Below are 20,140 nucleotides of genomic sequence, written 5' to 3' on the forward strand. Positions count from 1 at the left end.
ATTTATGAGGATTTTGCCAGGACGAGGGCCTGAGCTGCAGGGAGAGGTTGGGCAGGCTAGGACTTTATCCCTTGGGGCACAGGAGGCTGAAGGATGATCTCACAGAAATATATCTAATCAGTGATGGGAATAGATCAGCCAAATGGTCAGTCTTTTTTTTCCAGGGTAAGGTGAAGCATGAAATAGAGGGCATATGTTGAAGGTGAGAGCATGACATATCAACGTGCAAAATTCATGTGTTAAAACATGAAAATAAATCATGCAAAAAGAGATCATACACAGTTTATTTTGTTAATCAAAGAAGTATAGAGGCAAAACAAAGGTAGATGGGGTTATTACAAATCAGGTGTGATCAAAATGAATGGCAGAGAAGCTCAAAGAACAAAAGTATGTTCATGGCTACTTCATATGTGCTGGAGATAAGACAATCTGCAAAAAGGTTTTGCATTTTTCGCAAGTTTGGCCTCCTCCTGCACCTATTTTCTATGTTTCTATTTCCACCTCCTCTGAATAGATTGACAATTATTTCATCCTTAACCTTAAGGTGTCCCAGGTCCCAAAGAGATTGTCTCTCCCTCTTAACATTTGAAACAATCCTTGCAAACATCTTCTTTTGTGTTCAGCTACATTCTTCATGGGATAACTTTTGAGGTCTATCACCTTTTGTCAGAACTGGCAACAAGAGTAAGCAAGCTAGTTTAAAATTGCCAAGATGGGAGATGTATATGCAGAACGAGGGGGATCTCTTTGATGATGGATGAGGCCAAATTGGTTAAACGTAGCAATTGGAACAGAGAATGCTTCTCTGTCTGTGTTATGTGCTGCTGAATATAGGTCTGCAGGAAATGCCTTGCCTAATGATGTCCCTTGTACAACAGCATTACTTCCCTAGCCACGTTCTCCAAATAAATCAACCATGGTGCCATGGGCTTGGCAGTCGCTACTCTTTTGTGAAATTAAGATATGAACCTTTAATTTATATTATTTTATTTTATATTAGCCCAAGGTTATTTATATTAACCTTATATTAATGATTTGGACGAGGGGATAGAAGGCTTTGTGGCCAAGTTTGCAAATGATATGAAAATAGGTGGAAGGGCAGGTAGTGTAGAGAAAGCAGGGATTCTGCAGAAGGACTTGGATAGGTTGGGAGAGTGGGCAGATGGAATATTGTGCAGTAAAGTGTGGAGTCATGCACTTTGGTAGTAGGAATAAAGGTTTAGACTATGGTCCAAATGGGGAGAGAATGCAGAAATCGGAGGTGCAAAGGCACTTGGGGGGAGTGTTGGTGCAGGATTCCCAAAAAGTTAATCTGCCAGTCGAATCGGTAGTAAAGAAAGCAAACTCAATGCTAGAATTTATTTCAAGAGGACTTGTATACAAAAACAGTGATGTAATGGGGAGGCTCTATAAATAATTTTGTGAGCAATTTTGGGCACCATATCTGAGGAAGAATGTGCTGGCTCTGGAGAGGGTCCAGAGGAGGTTTGCAAGAATGATCCCAGGAATAAGTGGGTTAGCCTTTGATGAGCGTTTGTCGGCACTGGGCCTCTACTCACTGGAGTTTAGAAAAATGAGGGGGGACCTCATTGAAACATACAGAATAGTGAAAGGCTTGGATAGAGTGAATGTTTCCACCAGTGGGAAAATCTAGGACTAGAGGTCATAGCCTCAGAATTAAAGGACGTTCTTTTATGAAGGAGATGAGGAGAAATTTCTTTAGTCAAAGGGTGGTGAATCTGTGGAATTCCTAGCCACAGAAGGCTATGGAGGACCAGTCAGTTGATATATTTAAGGACAAGATAGATAGATTTTTGATTAGTATAGGTGTCAGAGGTTATGGGGAGAATGCAGGAAAATTGAGTTAGGGGGGAGAGATAGATCAGCCATGAATGAATGGCGGAGTTGACTTGATGGGCCGAATGGCCTAACTCTACTCCTATCACTTATGACATGACCTTATCAACTGACAAGATGCAAAATAATACGTACAACAGATCTGAATATATAATAAATATTAAAAGATTTCTTAAAGACTATCTTTGGCATGTGACATAGATTAACTGTGCATGTTCATAACTTCATAAGTTCATAACTTCTAGAAGCAGGATTAGGTCATTTGGCAAATCAGGTCTGCTCCACCATTCAATCATGGCTGATCTCTCTTTCTCTATCGCCTATCTTTGCAACTGCATAAAAGGTGGAGCATCATGCTTCTCTCATTACACAATTCCTGCAGACTAATTAACCAAGAACATTTAATAGTGTTACTAGCAGCTGGGTGGAGATGGGTTACACATGGGCATAGTTCAAGGCAGCATCAGTTACTCCGGGTACAACGGGCTTGAAATTGCGAAGGAAACAACATTTTATTTTTCTCTCTATACCTTTGGGAACGTGAAAGTGTCATACAAGGTGAATTGAGTGCAGTCTAATTTCATAGAAAAAAATTATAGGCTGAGAACCATGATTCCATAATTAAAACTCTAGGCAGTCAGCACGCAACTATTTAACTTTCATTAAAAATAAACGTGTTCATACCCATTTGCTGTTAAAAAAAACCCATTCGGAATCAATGAAAAGGTGGCATATAATAATTTTTTTTTAAAGTTTTTGAAAAATATCTGGTGCTTTGTTAATGCTGGCCAGCAAATGGGCTAAGCCTGAGAACTCAAGCCCTTACAATTGTTAATGACTGCAGAATTCCAGAGAGAACATCTCAAATTTCCCCACATATCACGATTGGCACAAACAACTCTGTTATGAGACAAGTGAGAGCATCGCCAAATCCCATGAACTGCCTTTCACATGAACCACCTGACAAACTGAGCAGCTGCCAAGGCAACTCCAAAGCAGCAATAGCTAATTCAAATGGACTTTGTATCATGTCAGCATCTTTTTGTACAAAAGGAAAGAATACTAACATCTCCATGTTAGAAATGGGTCATGAATTTATTTACAATCAAAATTTAACATAATTAAAACCGTAAAAAATTCTAACGTTGCTTAAGTAAAATATTCCTGAAAAGAGGATTGAAATTGAAAATCCTGATAGTGCTGATGTTGTACATCCTGCACTTTCCCTTAATATCCTGAGACCTACCCAACTGCTTTGAATGAAATCAATATCTGGCCCTTCATACCCCTCTGGGGGTGGAGAAATCTAAAGATGGACCGTCATCTGCATGAATAAATTTCTCCTCCTTTCAGTCCGAATTATTCGATATTTAGTTTGAAACTGTAACCCCTAGTTACAGGTTTCCCAGCTGCAGAAACAATCTCCTCCCGCCGTCCTGACAAGCTCTGTAAAAAAATGTTGGTGCATTAAATAAGATCTCATCTCATTCTTCAAACCCATAGAGTACACAGACCCAACAACAACCTGGCATTCCAAGAACCAGTAGATATCAGGAAATGCAGATGCTGGTTTACAAAAAAAAATGCACAACGTGTTGGGATAAGTCAGTTGGTCAGGCAGCTTGTCTGGAGAACATGGATAGGTAATGTTTGGGTCTGGATTCATCTTCAGACTGATTGTGGTGGGGGTGGGTGGGTGGGGAAGGGAAGAAAGCTGGAAGAGTGGAAGGGCATGAAAAGCTTGGCAGTTACAATACAATACAAATTTACAAATTTATTGCCATATGAGCCCCAGTGAGACTCAAACAAAATTTTGTTTCCACAGCCATACAAACAAAAACAATGTCCTACAGACATACACACAATTAAGTTCACACAAACATCCATCACAGTGAACCCACTGTGATGGAAGGCAAAAGTCTTTTCTCTCCCCTGTTCTCCATGTCTCTCCCGATGTCCAAGCCCCAGGCGGGTGATGATAAGTCCCACGGCCATTTTAGGCCGTGCCGGGCGATTTACGGCCCCGCTCCCGGTCTAGAAGTCTCGAAGTTGGAGCCCCCGGCGGGCGCTGTAATGTCCCACGGCCACGAAGCCGTGCCGGGTGATGTACTTCCCCGCTCCGGGTCGTTCCAAACCCCGCGACACGGGCTGGAGAAGTCGCGTTGCGGGAGCTCCGGGAAGCGGTCTCTCTCTCCCCCCGGACCCGCGAGCTCCCGATGTCCCCGATGTCCACCGGACCTGCGGCTGCGTTGCTGGAGCCTCCGAGCCCCAGGAGTCGAGTCGCAGCAGCGAGTCACCACCGCTCCCCACGTTCCGAGGCCGGCCAGCCCCACGATGGTGAGTAGTCCGCAGCGCAGTCTCCCGAGCCCCCGGGTCGTTCAGGTTGGAGGCCGCTCCACGGTGCTAGGCCCCAACGACAACGGAGACCCGACAGGGAGTTGAGAGGATGCAGGTGTGTGTGTGTGTGTGTGTGTGTGTGTGTGTGTGTGTGTGTGTGTGTGTGTGTGTGTGTGTGTGTGTGTGTGTGTGTGTGTGTGTGTGTGTGTGTGTGTGTGTGTGTGTGTGTGTGTGTGTGTGTGTGTGTGTGTGTGTGTGAAGATGGTTGGACAGCCATCAGGAACCAGGATAACTTCTCAGCTCATATTTAACATAAGTTCATAAGTAATAGGAGCAGAATCAGGCCACTCAGAGGATCAGGTCTATTCCACCACTCAATCATGGCTGATCTATCTTTCCCTCATTCCCCATTCTCCTGCCTTCCTACCATAACCCCTGACACATGTACTAAACAAGAATTCATATACCTTCCCAGAATATATGCAGTTATTCAATGTATGGTGTCTTTCAGTGTATTCCAATGAGCTTTATTTCCTGACGTATTCCCCTCTCACTTATCAATTCCCTTATTTCTCCTACTAAAGGGTGACTCGAATAACCTACAAACCAGCATTAGTCGACTTCCTTAAAAGATTGAGGAAAATCGGTACATCAAAGAATATTCTCTTGAACTTCTACAGGTGGAGAATAGAGGACACTGCCAATTTTTATTTGCTATGTTTTCAGGAACGATAATATGAAAGAAGGCTTGGTGATGCTGAAGGAAACAAGCCACAGAATTACATGTAGAACACACTTGACAAGAATAAGAAAATGCAAAGTAAAAATAATGCCCCTGTCCCACTTAGGAAACCTGAACGGAAACCTCTGGAGACTTTGCGCCCCACCCAAGGTTTCCTTGCGCTTCCCGGAGGTTTTTGTCCGTCTCCCTAACTGCTTCCACTACCTGCAACCTCCGGCAACCACCTGCAACCACCGGGAACAGCACGGAAACCTTGGGTGGGGCGCAAAGTCTCCAGAGGTTTCCGTTCACGTTTCCTAAGTGGGACAGGGGCATTATGTCATAAGCTTTATTATGTTGCAACCAACACTCAGAAAGGACAGAAAATATTTTGACCATGTCAGATTTTTGAAATTAGATATTAAATTGACAGTATTCCTCCCTGTTCATTGCATCATTACCATCATACAATCATAAACTTCAGGCTTTTACCAAAACTACCAGAGAATTTGTCAATATCGTTCCTTCAAACTCTTCCCCCTCGATAAAATCAACACAGGAGCACCTCAAGGCTGCGTGCTCCGTTCCCTGCTCTATTCTCTCCATGCCCATGATGGGGTAGCTGGACACTATTACAATGCCATATTTAAATTAGGGAGCGATATTACCGTTGTTGGCAAAATATTGGGCAACGGTGAGTCAGAACATAGGAGAAAAATTGCTAAGGTCATAATGCCACAAGGGATAGGAGTAGAATTAGGCCATTTGGCCCATTAGGTTTACTCCGCCATTCAATCATGGCTGATCTCTCTCCCTCCTAGCCCCATTCTCCTGCCTTCTCCCCATAATCTGATTGAACAATGCCAGAACAATCGCTCTCTCTCTCTCTCTCTCTCTCTCTCTCTCTCTCTCTCTCAACGTTAACAAGACAAAGGCGCAGATTGTTGTCTACAGGAAGGGAATGCCAGGGATCATTGGTTAGATTTAACCACAAATAATGCACAGGCATCGCAGACAGAAATTTGTGTTTCATTCTGGCCGTAATTCTAAATAACCATATATAACCATATAACAGTTACAGCATGGAAACAGGCCATTTCGACCCTTCTAGTCCGTGCCGAACACGTATTCTCCCCTAGTCCCATATACCTGCGCTCAGACCATAACCCTCCATTCCTTTCCCGTCCATATAACTATCCAATTTATTTTTAAATGATAAAAACGAACCTGCCTCCACCACCTTCACTGGAAGCTCATTCCACACAGCCACCACTCTCTGAGTAAAGAAGTTCCCCCTCATGTCACCCCTAAACTTCTGTCCCTTAATTCTCAAGTCATGTCCCCTTGTTTGAATCTTCCCTACTCTCAGTGGGAAAAGCTTATCCACGTCAACTCTGTCTATCCCTCTCATCATTTTAAAGAGCTCTATCAAGTCCCCCCTTAACCTTCTGCGCTCCAAAGAATAAAGCCCTAACTTGTTCAACCTTTCTCTGTAACTTAGTTGCTGAAACCCAGGCAACATTCTAGTAAATCTCCTCTGTACTCTCTCTATTTTGTTGACATCCTTCCTATAATTAGGCGACCAAAATTGTACCCCATACTCCAGAATTGGCCTCACCAATGCCTTGTACAATTTTAACATTACATCCCAACTTCTATACTCAATGCTCTGATTTATAAAGGCCAGCACACCAAAAGCTTTCTTTACCACCCTATCTACATGAGATTCCACTTTCAGGGAACTGTGCACAGTTATTCCCAGATCCCTCTGTTCACCTGCATTCTTCAATTCCCTACCATTTACCATGTACGTCCTATTTTGATTTGTCCTGCCAAGATGTAGCACCTCACACTTATCAGCATTAAACTCCATCTGCCATCTTTCAGCCCACTCTTCCAACTGGCATAAATCTCTCTGTAGACTTTGAAAATCTACTTCATTATCCACAACCCCACCTATCTTAGTATCATCTGCATACTTACTAATCCAATTTACCACACCATCATCCAGATCATTGATGTACATGACAAACAACAGTGGACCCAACACAGATCCCTGTGGCACCCCACTAGTCACTGGCCTCCAACCTGACAAACAACCGGAAAATGGAACCATGTAGTAGGAAGTACCCAGTAGTACACCTATTCGAGTAAAAATGACATTTAACCTAAACTGATAATGGATCAAATTTTAAAAATCCAAAATAAAAATAAATATATGAATGCTTACTCCAGTTACTTTGGATTTCCAGACACAGTTTCGATCAGAGCAGTTTTGTGCTGCCTCCTGCAGTAGACGTGCAGAAGTACTGAAGGCAGCTTTCTTTCCTCGCGTATATTAAGTTATTTTGCCTTCCATTCACTTTTGGCTGCTACTGTATAGTTAATATTGCATTTTAAAACATTATCTTTCAGTTTCTGAACTAACTTTCTGCTCATTGCGGTTGGTATGATGGTTTTCCTTGAAATAAGATTACATCACTGTGAATGAATAAAGAGATGAAGGGAGGAACACGAACATAGTTTGAAAGGGCCCAAGATAAATTTCTATATCTCAAGCGTAAACCACATAATATTTCAAGTCTAAATGCATGCAAAGAAAATACAGTGTGTAATAAATAAAGAATCAATAGCACCTCATTTTCCATTGAATTTGTACTGTGCCATTCTAGGTGATTGGCATTCCACTGACATCAACATTCTGCAAGTCAAGCATTGCATGCTGGTTAAATACAGGTGTATTTTCCCTCACAGATCATAAATGCAAGCAAAAGCAATAAATCTGGAAATAGTTTCATTTCAAGTGTTGAATAATTGCCTTTGCAAATTTCCTGTGTGTTTTAACCCGTATCAATATCGAACCATTGTTAAATTCCACAAAGCCACTTCCTGAAGCACGCTAATAATATTTTGTTCACCACACTGCCCACAGTAAATGTACAGGAAATTCTCGGAACACGGTTGAGGAGGAACAAATGTTTAGTAACATTTTGCTCTCTGATTATCACTTAAATTCACTTTCTGAAAAGCGTTTGACGGCACTGGGCCTCTACTCGCTGGAGTTTAGAAGGTTGAGGGGGGGGACCTCATTGAAACTTACAGAATAATGAAAGGCATACATAGAGTGGGTGTGGAAAGGATGTTTCCACTGGTGGGAGAGTCTAGGATCAGAGGTCATAGCCTCAGAATTAAGAAAGGAGGTGAGGAAGATCTTCTTTAATCAGATGGTAGTTAATCTAAGGCAGAGATAGACACATTTTTGATTAGAACGGGTGTCAAGGGTTATGGGGAAAAGGCAGGAAAGTGAGATTAGGAGGCAGAGATTCATGATTGAATGGCGGAGCAGACTTAATGGGTTGAATGGCCAAATTCTACTCTTATAACTTGTGAAAATAAAATGATTTGCCTTCTTTGAATGGAGGGAAGAGAAGGCTGACAGCAGGGGCACCGACTATAATCTTTTCACACAATCTTTAGATATGGTGCGCGAGGATGGAGGGAGTCAACCATCGCTAAATTCTGCGATAAAGCTCAGCCACAACAGATCAGTTGTGAAAAGATTTGATGCGACATCAGTCTGAGACGGGACTCTCCTATTCTCTGCAGGGAAATGAACTAAGGCCTTCAGCAATGATCTGTTAAGGGAACTGTGTTTAACCAATGTAATAGAATTTTCCAATGCACCACGAGGTAGAGTTGATGAGGGTAAGCAGCTGGTGTGGTGTAAATGGACTTCCAGAAGGATGCTGAAAAGGTGCCACATTAGAGCATCGTCAGCAAAGTTGAGGCACAGTGCACAAAATAAATATTGCCAACATAGATATGAAGCTGACCAGGTAGCCAGTCAAAGACACGAACCATAAGGGCACAAAGTGCTGGAGTAACTCAGTGGGTCAGGCAGTATCTCTGAGAAGCACAGATGGACGACATTTCAAACCTATCCATGTTCTGCTGAGATGCTTTTTGACCCAATCTGAGTTAGTCCAGTACTTTGTGTCGCCTTTGTAAATCAGCGTCTGCTGTTCCTTGCATCCACAAGAGCAGGAGGAGGATGTATAATGGAGTTCCTCAGGGATTGGCTTTGGGGCTATTAAAAACCCCAATATTAATGATCTTGACTTGGACCTGAAAATCATATACTGAATGTGCAGACAGGAGAATACTTGGTATTTTACCAACTGCTGGGGGATTAGTGATGAATTACAGCAAGATATATGGACAGGCTCAGGAACGGATATAAACGTGACAGATAAAGTTGAATTTGCAGAAAAAGGCGAGGTGATGCATTCTTCTTATCGAGTCCACACACAAGATTAGATGTTGTTGAGCCAGAGCTGAACACACTTCTCGGCATCTGCATACAATGGTGTCTGTCTTGTCGCTTCTTGTGCTCCTTGTGGAAAGATTGGTGGAAACAGGGCCGCAACGTGAACGCTCTTCCCTTGACCCCAGGTGATGCATTTGGGTAATGAGAAGCAATATTTAAAAAAACAAGACTGTTCCTAAAGAGATAAAAGAACAGGGTGACCTGGGGATATGTGTGCATACATCATCGATAGTGGTAGGACATGTTTGATAAAGCAGTTAAAGGAATGTAAATTTCTCCGCTTTATCAGACAAAAATTATAAAAGCAGGGGCATCATTACAGGCCTTTATACAACACTGGGCTGGCCTTACCTGGAATATTGTGTCCAATTCTAAGTCACTGCATTATAGGAAGGGCATGAGGGGTTTCGTGGGGGTCCAGAAATGGACACCCACGAAAATTGTTCCCGAGATGAGCAATAGCAAATACATGGATGGATCTAAAAGAATAGGACTACATTCTTTGGACATAAAGAGGAGATCTGATAAAAGTACATACAATGATGAAGTGCCATATATAGTAAGAGGTTCCTCCTTGGTCATGGACTAAAGATCACTAGTATAAAAGACAGAGCAACAGAATTGAGAATGACGAGTGAAAATGTTATATGCAACATGTGATAACGTCTGGAATACAATCTGGCTTTCATGACAGAATTTACAGTCTGCCATATTTCTGACATAAGAGGAGGCCATTTCAACCCATTATGTCTGTCAGCTCCAAGAGTGATCTCATGCCCAATTCACCAGGTCAGGGAGGAACTTGCAAGTTGCTAAGGTAGACAGCAATCATGAATGTGAAGGACCAAATGAGCCCCTTCTGTGCTGTGACCATTCTACTCATCTGTTATTTCCACGATTGATCCACAAACCCATCGAAATGGAAGCAGGAAAGACAATGAATGAGTCTTGTCATAACTCACACACCAAAGTATTAGTCATTCTGCCTTCGGGACTAGTAATGTAATATCACAGCTATGTAATACACTTAGGTTGAAGCGTAGAAAACATTTCGTAAATAAATCAACATTTTTCTTTCATGTTATAGAATAGCATAACTTTGAAACTATAGCCCTAGTTTTGCAGCTGGAAAACTGTGATATGTAATCTTGGCGTGGAAACTTATGGATAACTGACCATTCAAGAAAATGCTGAAGCTTTTGAGATCTGCACAAGAAATTGTTCCTTTTTTGTCACAGCCGCACTTTCAGGGGACTGAACCAATGAAATTTCAAGGTTATTCGGAATGGGTCGGGTACTTTTCGGCGTTGCCATTTCGGCGCCGCTGTTTCGGCGCCTCCGTTTATAATATCTGTACTAACCCTAACCCTAACCCCGTTAAACAGCGGCGCCGAAACGGCGGCGCCAAATGGTACCATTCCGATTCGGAATTGCTGTAAAATGTGTTACACAAAGTGCCGATGAGTTTTTAAATGGTAAACTATGCCGTAAATGTTTTGTCGAATCACACTCACCTTGCAGAGAAAAGCCAAGCTCTTTGTGGGCTGTATTGTCTTCAGACAAATATTTAATCCTCAAAGAATTTCATATGAAAACATTGGTATTTATTTGTGGCAATTCAGCTTTGTGCTCATTCTAAACTTAATTTGGCCTGCTGCAAAATAGTTAGAAATGCTTGCAAAAACGGTGTTTATTTTTCTTCTATGATTTCTGTTTAAGACTTTTTTGACGATGATTGGCCACTGTCACCTTGAAGACATCAATGTTGCTGGATGTTAGAAAACCTGCCATGATGACACGGACCTACATCATTAAAAGCAATATATTGAAGAATACTGGATCCTAATGGATACCCTTCTTCAAAATCAACAACAAGCTTTACCAGTTAGCTGTTCACCATATAATCCAGGTCATTAAAGTTTTCTGTCTGAAGAAGGGTCCCGACCCAAAATGTCATCTATTCCTTTTCTCCAGAGATGCTACCTGAACCGCTGTGTTACTCCAGCACTTTGTGTCTATAGTTGGTATAAACCACCATCTGCAGTTCCTTCCTGCACATTAAAGTTTTCTGAAAGCTTTCCTCCCCCTTCTCCATACCCTCCTTGGAAGAGAGATCTAAGCAAGTGCTTGAATAAATTAAAACCATGGTAATTTGCAAATGAATTAAATTAAGAAATAAACAATAAGATATTTTACCAATAAAACAAAGAAGCCAGAAAGACGAGCCTGACGAAACATTGCCTTGGCATTGCTTATGCAAACAAAATTGCCAGAAAAGTTGATTAGCCCTCTCAAAATCAACCAAAATTGGACAAAACATTTTCACATTACTCACCAGGCGGTTTTCATCGAAGACTTCAAACAGCAGCCTGTGATTCTGGGGATTGACCTGTAATTTATGTAATTAATATTACTGCTCGGACAATATCACACTTTTCTCACTTGCCATTTTCAACACGAACTCAAATATTGACACGCATATTTTAGAACGGCCGACTTTGATGGCGGTGCAGGATCAGCTAAAATGAACCCTTAAGCAGCTGAGCTTTCCAGTCAATGTCTGAAATACGACCTCTGCTCATATCAATATAAGTATATCTCATAGGTGTAGTGTACAGGTGAGCAAGGACAACAATTAATACAAGTCTTCATTTAAATGAACATTGAATTCTCCCAATTTAGTTAGCCCTTGCCGTCTCCTCCCTCAGCCCTCGGGCTGTCTCCTCCCATCCATCAGCCCTCGGGCTCCTCCCCCTCCTTTTTCCCTTCTTCTCCCCGCCCCCCCCCCAACCCCCCATCAGTCTGAAGAAGGGTTTCGGCCCGAAACGTTGACTATTTCCTTCGCTCCATAGATGCTGCTGCACCCGCTGAGTTTCTCCAGCATTTTTGTGTACCTTCCACAATATTATTTATTGTTTTGCACTCCACCTAGTGGCAGTATTAAGGAGCTACCGTCAACGGTTCCAAAAAAGATTCCGTGTACTCTTCTCCTTCTATTAATGCAAGTGCCATTATATTGCTGTACAAGAAGGGCGCAAAGCAGAAGAGTGAGAACTATAGCCTGACTTCAGTAGTTGGCAAGATTTTAGAATCCATTATAAAGGATACGTTTTCGAAGTGATGATAAAATAGGCCGGTCAGCATGGTTTTGTAAAGGGGAGATCTTGCCTGACGAATCTGGCTGGAATTCTTTGACGAAGTAAATAGCAGGAAAGACAAAGAAGAGTCTGTGGATGTTGTTTATCTAGATTTTCTGAAGATTTTCACATTTGACAAGGCGTCGAACGTGAGGCTGCTAAAGAAGATGAGAGCCCATGGTATCAAAGGGAAAATACCAGCATGGACCGCAGGTTGGCTGGATGGCAGAAGGCAAAGAATAGCTATAATTGGGGCTTTTACTGGTTAGCTGCCAGTGACTAGCAGAGTTACACAGGGGTCGGTGCTGGGGCCGCTACTCTTCACGTTATACATGAATCATTTGGATGAGGAGACTGAAGGCTTTGTGGCCAAGTTTGCAGATGATATGAAGATAGGTGGAGTAGCAGGTTGTGTAGAAAAAGCAGGGACTCTGCAGAAGGACTTGGACATGTTGGAAGAGTGGGCAGATGGAATACAGCGCAGCAAAGGGTGGAGTCATGCATTTTGGTAGCAGGAGTAAAGGCATAGACTATTTTTTAAATGGGGAGAGAATTCAGAAATCGGAGGTGCAAAGGTATTTGGGAGTGCTGATGCAGGATCCCCCAAAATGTTAATTAACAAGTCGAATCGGTAAGAAAGGCAAACACAATTCCAGCAGTTATTTAAAGACTAGAATACAATAACAGGGATGTCATGCTGAGGCTTTATAAGGCACTGATCAGACTGCATTTGGAGTATTGTGAACAATTTCAAGGTTTCAAGGTCAAGGTGAGTTTATTGTCACGTGTACCAATTAAGGTACAGTGACATTTTGGGGCCCCATATCTGAGGAAGGATGTGCTGGTGCTGGAGATGGTCCAGAGGTGATTTACGAGAATGATCCCAGGAATGAGTGGGTTAACATATGATGAACGTTTGACAGCACTGGGCCACCAACCGCTGGAGTTTAGAAGAATGAGGGGGGAACCTCATTGAAATGTACTGAATAGTGAAAGGCCTGGATAGAGTGGATGTGGAGAAGATGTTTCCACTAGTGGGAGAGTCGAGGATCGGAGGTCATAGCCTCAAAATTAAAGGACTTTCCATTAGGAAGGATATGGAAATATAAGTCAATCGATATTTTTAAACCAGAGATAGATAGATTCTTGATTAGTACGGGTGTCAGTGGTTATGGGGAAAAGGCAGGAGAAGATAGAGGGAAATATAAGATAAGAGGGAAAGATAGAGGCCTGCTGGAATGGTGGAGCCGTCTTGATGAACCGAATGGCCTAATTCTGCTCCTATACTTATGAACACTCAATTATTTGTTCACTGACCCCCAGTAACCAACATTGCTGTGATGTTATTTATAAGAGTGGCTTGTTTTTTTAACTCTTTTCGCTCTTGGTCATTGTTTTCAGCAAAGATTTCTACCTTTTGCTACTCCTTGCTCACCTCCTTAATTTTAGGTAGACTTCCCATTATTACCCTGCCTTAACTGTATCCATGCTTCTTTATCCTATCAAATTTAACCTGTTTAATTTTTACAAATTCAGGTTACCCCAATTAATCTTTCAACATTTATATTTGTGCCAAAGTACTTCTCTTGCCGTTTAAAAATTAATTGAAAATATGTCCTCATCTTTTAGTTTTCATTTCGGACGTATCTAGAATTTAATGATATGCTATGCATGCTCAACTCAGTTTGGCTTAGGTTTCGATTTTCATGAAGCAATAGACAAAATTGTGATAATAAATGTCCTTTGTATCCTTTGTATCCTTTGCACAAAAGACAATAGGTGCATGAGTAGGCCATTCGGCCCTTCGAGCCGGCACCGCCATTCAATGTGATCATGGCTGATAATCCCCAATCAGTACCCCGTTCCTGCCTTCTCCCCATATTATCTTTAAGAGCCCTATATAGGTCTCTCTTGAAAGTACCCAGAGAACCGGCCTCCACCGCCCTCTGAGGCAGAGGATTCCACACTCACAACTCTCTGTGAGAAAAAGTGTTTCCTCGTCTCCGTTCTAAATGGCTTACTCCTTATTCTTAAAACAGTGGCCCCTGGTTCTGGACTCCCTCAACATCGGGAACATGTTTCCTGCCTCTAGCGTGTCCAAGCCCTTAATAATCTTATATGTTTCAATAAGATCCCCTCTCATCCTTCTAAACTCCAGAGTGTACAAGTCCAGCTGCTCCATTCTCTCAGCATATGACAGTCCCGCCATCCCGGGAATGAACCTTATAAACCTACGCTGCACTCCCTCAAAGCATTTTCAAAACTCAAAACTAATTGTTTAAATTGAAACAATCCAGGCCATTTACGTCCTCACAACCTATAATAAAATTAATGCTCAGCCATCAAGTGGAATTAGTCCACAAAGCACTTAGCACTGGAAGATAAAGCCAAATGAACAGCTTCAAGAGTAATGTCATCTGTCATGACTGGTCTTTATTCCATTCCTATGTAGAAAGGTAGCGTGGAGGAGTTGCTGCAGCATTGACCACAGTGATGATCAACAACAACAACAAAATCAGGAATTAGAAGAAAGAACCAAACATGGGTCCTCTAGTTTGGAATCACTCCAGGGTCACTTCACAACTCCAACTGGATACCAAACCATTATGGACTTTACATTACCACGGTTGCTCAACATACAAGTTTTGGGCTAGTTTACTGATTATTTATTGTATATTTAATGTTGTGCTGCATCTAATGTGCCTATAAAGCTGTAGCACGTAAGAATGGAATTGTTCAAGAAGGAACTGCAGGTGCTGGAAAATCAAAGGTGGACAGAATGTAATTGTTATGGTTCATATCCAGTGCATTGTTCTTAATATTGTCCAATGTTGAATCAAGCTGAATCAAATTGAACATTTTGCTGTTTTAAATTGACCAGCAAAATGATGACTTTTGCCAATGAGGGAGCAGAACTTCTAAACTGAATGATATGTTATTGATTCAAATTGTCACCAAAATATACAATATTTAGTTTAGTTTATTGTCACCTGCACTGAAATGCAGTGAAAAGCTTCTTTGTTCTCTCAAGTGTCGACACTGATGTAAAGATGATTTTCCAACATTGACTGGTTTTCATTCAACTGAGTTGCTTAGATTGAAAAAAAATCTGGTAGACAAAAGTGCTGGAGAAACTCAGCGTGTGAGGCAGCATCTAGGGAGCAAAGGAAATAGGCAACATTTCGGGCCGAAACCCTTCTTCACTTTTGTTTGGGATTTTGGTGATCTAATTGGATTTTTTAATTTTCACTGTGGCATTTCAACAAACTTTGTCTGCATCATTAAGCATTGAGTTTATCATTCTAGAGCTATTATATAGCCACAAAATGAACACGTATACAGAGTCAGTCATTTATTGCCAAAAGAAAAATAATGAAGAGCTTTATTATCACTTACCCTGAAAAGGAATTCTTCATTCCATTTTGGATTCAGTGACTGCAAAAGAAAATTGAAGATATTAGTGTTGCTTCTGCATGTCAATACAAATAACCTCAAAAGTTAGCCATCTCCTGGATAAAAAAAGTATCTAATTGCAGTAACCAAAGAGAAAGCTTGCACTTGTGTTAGCCAGTGAATATTTCACTTCCCACTTGACAAGAACAGACACAAACCACACTTGCTTAATAGTAATCTACTGCTGACAGTATTTCGTGGAAAGGATGACAGTGAATTCAAGCTGCAATAAAGGAAAAGAGACCAAAACACAGTACAATTTTATTATTGTAGAAGCATCTACAATTAAATGCTTTCATCAAATCAAAAAATATATTACTCAAGAAATATATTACTCAATAAATATTTTTTAAAAGCAACACCACACGTGATGTCAAATGCCTGAAAATAATCATACCATTAACCAATAACTGGCACCTAGGCTGCAAATTCATGCAGCCAGCTCATTATAACTAATGACTTCAGCATAGCATGCAGGCTGTACAAACTGCACTCCACATTGTATTCTCATTCAACAAGGGTTCAAATGAACAAGAGGGTGGCACTTTGAAACAACACTACAATATTTAAAGTGTAGGAAGGAACTGCAAATGCTGGTTTAAACCGAAGATAAAAACAAAATGCTGGGGTAACTCAGCGAGACAGGCGGGATAGAAGGTATGGGTGACATTTCGGGTCGAGACCCTTCTTCAGACCCAAATGTCCAGCATATATGGTGTCTGTCCACAATATTTAAATCTTTAGGAGGTGCACTAAATGGAATGGACTGAAGGTGGAAGGCAGGAGAGAAGAGAACAGAGGAGACTTTAGCATTACATTTCGTTCAACCATAACTTTAGATTCAGATTCAGATTCAGATTCAGATTCAACTTTAATTGTCATTGTCAGTGTACAGTACAGAGACAACGAAATGCATTTAGCATCTCCCTGGAAGAGCGACATAGCAAATGATTTGAATAAATATTTACATTAGCATATATACAGACATAGTGTTTTTCCTGTGGGAGGAGTGTCCGGGGGGGGGGGGGGGGGGGGGGGGGTGATTGGCAGTCACCGAGGTACGTTGTTGAGTAGAGTGACAGCCGCCGGGAAGAAGCTGTTCCTGGACCTGCTGGTCCGGCAACGGAGAGACCTGTAGCGCCTCCCGGATGGTAGGAGGGTAAACAGTCCATGGTTGGGGTGAGAGCAGTCCTTGGCGATGCTGAGCGCCCTCCGCAGACAACGCTTGCTTTGGACAGACTCAATGGAGGGGAGCGAGGAACCGGTGATGCGTTGGGCAATTTTCACCACCCTCTGCAATGCCTTCCGGTCGGAGACAGAGCAGTTGCCATTCCATACTGTGATACAGTTGGTAAGGATGCTCTCGATGGTGCAGCGGTAGAAGTTCACCAGGATCTGAGGAGACAGATGGACCTTCTTCAGTCTCCTCAGAAAGAAGAGACGCTGGTGAGCCTTCTTGATCAGAGTTGAGGTATTGTGGGTCCAAGAGAGGTCATCGGAGATGTTAACACCCAGGAAGCTGAAGCTAGAAACACGTTCCACCTCCGTCCCGTTAATGTGGATGGGGGTGTGCGTGCCGCCCCTGGACTTCCTGAAGTCTACAATGAGCTCCTTGGTCTTCTTGGAGTTAAGGGCCAGGTTGTTGTCAGCGCACCAGGAATGGGCTGCTTGCCCCTCAAGCCAAAACCACTTTCTCCAGCTGGTGTAAGTGCAATCTCAGTTCTGCATTCCAAACCATCTGCAGTAACCTTTCACTCCTTTGCTTATCAGATGTTCATTTACATCTGCCTTTGGAACATTCAAAGACTGCTTTTACAGCCCTTAGAGGAATAGTGTACCAAAGACTCAAACTGCAAAGGAAAAAAAATATTGCTGGTGGGGATTCTCATTAATAGGATGCCACGTTCTTGAGGCAGCATCCCAAATAACCATAACCATATAACCATATAACAATTACAGCACGGAAACAGGCCATCTCGACCCTTCTAGTCCGTGCCGAACACGTATTCTCCCCTAGTCCCATATACCTGCGCTCAGACCATAACCCTCCATTCCTTTCCCTTCCATATAACTATCCAATTTATTTTTAAAGGATAAAAACGAACCTGCCTCCACCACCTTCACTGGAAGCTCATTCCACACAGCCACCACTCTCTGAGTAAAGAAGTTCCCCCTCATGTTACCCCTAAACTTCTGTCCCTTAATTCTCAAATAAATGCTTTCAATGGAGGAGAGAGCTGTGCCTGAGATGGACAGGGATGCGTACACCACTCTCTGCAGTATTTGTGTTCCTGTGCATTGGTATTGCCGTAGCAGGCCACGATGCAACCAGTTAGGATACTTTCTACAGGACAAAAGTAGAACTTTGTTTGAGTATTCGGAGACATGTCGAATCCGTTTACACTTCTGCGTAAGTCGAGGCGCCGGCATGGTTTCTTGGTAATTAATCAAATGTTCATGCCTTTATTGGAAACGGGTGTTTCGTAGCCATCAAGAGGCTGGTGAAGTGGGAATATTATAGCTATAATAGAAACATGGCTGAGTGAAGGGAAGGACTGGCAGCTCAATGTTCCAGGATATAGATGCAACCCCTGTGATAGAGATCCAGGCAAGATAGAAGGGGGAGATGTCCTTTTGATTAGGAAAGGATAACTACTCCTTTACTTAGAAAATACTTAGTGAGACTTCATTGAGTGAACTTAAAAAACAGGAAGGGAATAATCATTTTGATGGGACTGTATTACATGCCACACAATAATGAGTGGGAATAAGAGGAGCAGATGTGTCGAGAGTTGGCAGACAATAGAAAAAATAAAAGGGTAGTATTGGTGCGAAATTCCAAATTCCTTAATATTTACTAGGTCTCTCATAGTGTGAAGGGCTTGGATGGTGGAATTTGTTAAACATGTCTGAAGTAAGAATCCAGAAAAGATTCTCCTGGGTGTCACATGGGCTTGCAGGCTTGAATTAGAGGTTGGATAGGTTGTGACTTTATGAGGTATACAAGATCATGAGAGGCATGGATAAAGTGAATGCTCAGTCTTTTTCCCTGGGTACGTGATTCTATAATCATCAATAGGCTTAAGATGAGAAGGGAGAGACTTAGGAAATACCTCGGAGTCACCTTTTTCACTCGAGGGTAGTCAGTGTCTGGAACAAGCTGTCAGCTGAAGCGGATCCAATGACAACTTTGAAAATACATTAGGCAGATCTGCATGATCGGAAGGGTTTGGAGGGTTATGAGCCAAATCAAGCAAATGGGATTTGCCCAGTATGCCAACTTGGTCAGCATGCTCAAGGAGGGCCAAAGGGCCTGTGTAGCTCTCTGACTACCTGACTCCCTATCACAGAAAAATAGGAAGGCACGCAGGCCTCGAAGGACTGAATGTTGATCCCACAAAACAGCCAAACATAGATCCATTTGCCATCTCTTGTCTCATGTATTGTTCCTGTCAGAAATTCCCACAGAAGGCTGTGGAGGCCAGGTCAATGGCTATTGACTCTGTACGGTGTCAGGTGTTGTGGGGAGAAGGCAGGAGAATGAGGTTAGGAGGGAGAGATAGATCGCCCATGATTGAACAGCGGAGTAGACTTGATGGGTCGAATGGCCTAATTCTGCTCCTATTACTTATAACTTTATGACCTTATATATTCAATTCAGAGTTAATGTTAATGTAGTCAAGTGTGTCTACAAAGGATGCAAAGACATCCGTCAGGACCCCAGGTTTCCGACTCCTTTGCTTTTTGTAGCATTCTGGAGTAGATCTCGTCCATCCCTGGAGATTTATCAAACCTAATGCTTTCCATGACATCTAGTATCTATTCCTTAATATTGACCTACAAATAACCTTCTTTAAACAGACTTTCTTTGTGATCTCACCCTCATTGCTTAGCTAAATATTTAGATTACCTATCTGGTCTATAAGGAATACCACTCTTTCCCTGGCTACCTTCTGCTCCTGATATACACACAGAGTGCACTGGGAGTGTCCCAAGATGACAGTATTATATTGAAGTCACATCCATCTCTTAGCATCATTATTCTCAGGCCCATCATAATGTTGAATTGCCCTTGTCCAAAATGTTCAGATTCTATTTCACTTGAGAGAAGGAATGAGTGATGTTTCGGGTTGAGACCATTTTTCAGACACAGATGCTGCCTGTCCAGTTTAGTTACTCCAGCATTTTGTGTTTACCTGGGAACCAATTGGCCACTGTGCTATCCCACTTGTTATAATGAAGAAGTTTAAACACTTATTTTTATTTCTTTTGACCAAATTACAAAGAGCCCTTGTAAATCTCAACGAA

General features: G+C 42.1%; 1 protein-coding gene across 2 annotated transcripts in view; it reads right to left on the reverse strand.

The window, feature by feature from the left end:
• The window catches only part of nedd4l (NEDD4 like E3 ubiquitin protein ligase), a 399,262-nt gene that overhangs the window by 194,315 nt on the left and 184,807 nt on the right, over positions 1-20,140 (reverse strand). For both annotated transcript variants that reach the window (XM_033032994.1, XM_033032976.1), the window contains exons 4-5: positions 15,776-15,814; positions 11,578-11,631 (exon numbers count right to left, since the gene is read on the reverse strand). In XM_033032994.1, coding sequence (XP_032888885.1) covers positions 11,578-11,631; positions 15,776-15,814 — 93 coding nt within the window. The remainder of the gene's footprint in view (positions 1-11,577; positions 11,632-15,775; positions 15,815-20,140) is intronic.

Source organism: Amblyraja radiata, chromosome 1, assembly GCF_010909765.2.
Source record: "Amblyraja radiata isolate CabotCenter1 chromosome 1, sAmbRad1.1.pri, whole genome shotgun sequence".
Taxonomy (NCBI): Eukaryota; Metazoa; Chordata; class Chondrichthyes; order Rajiformes; family Rajidae; genus Amblyraja; species Amblyraja radiata.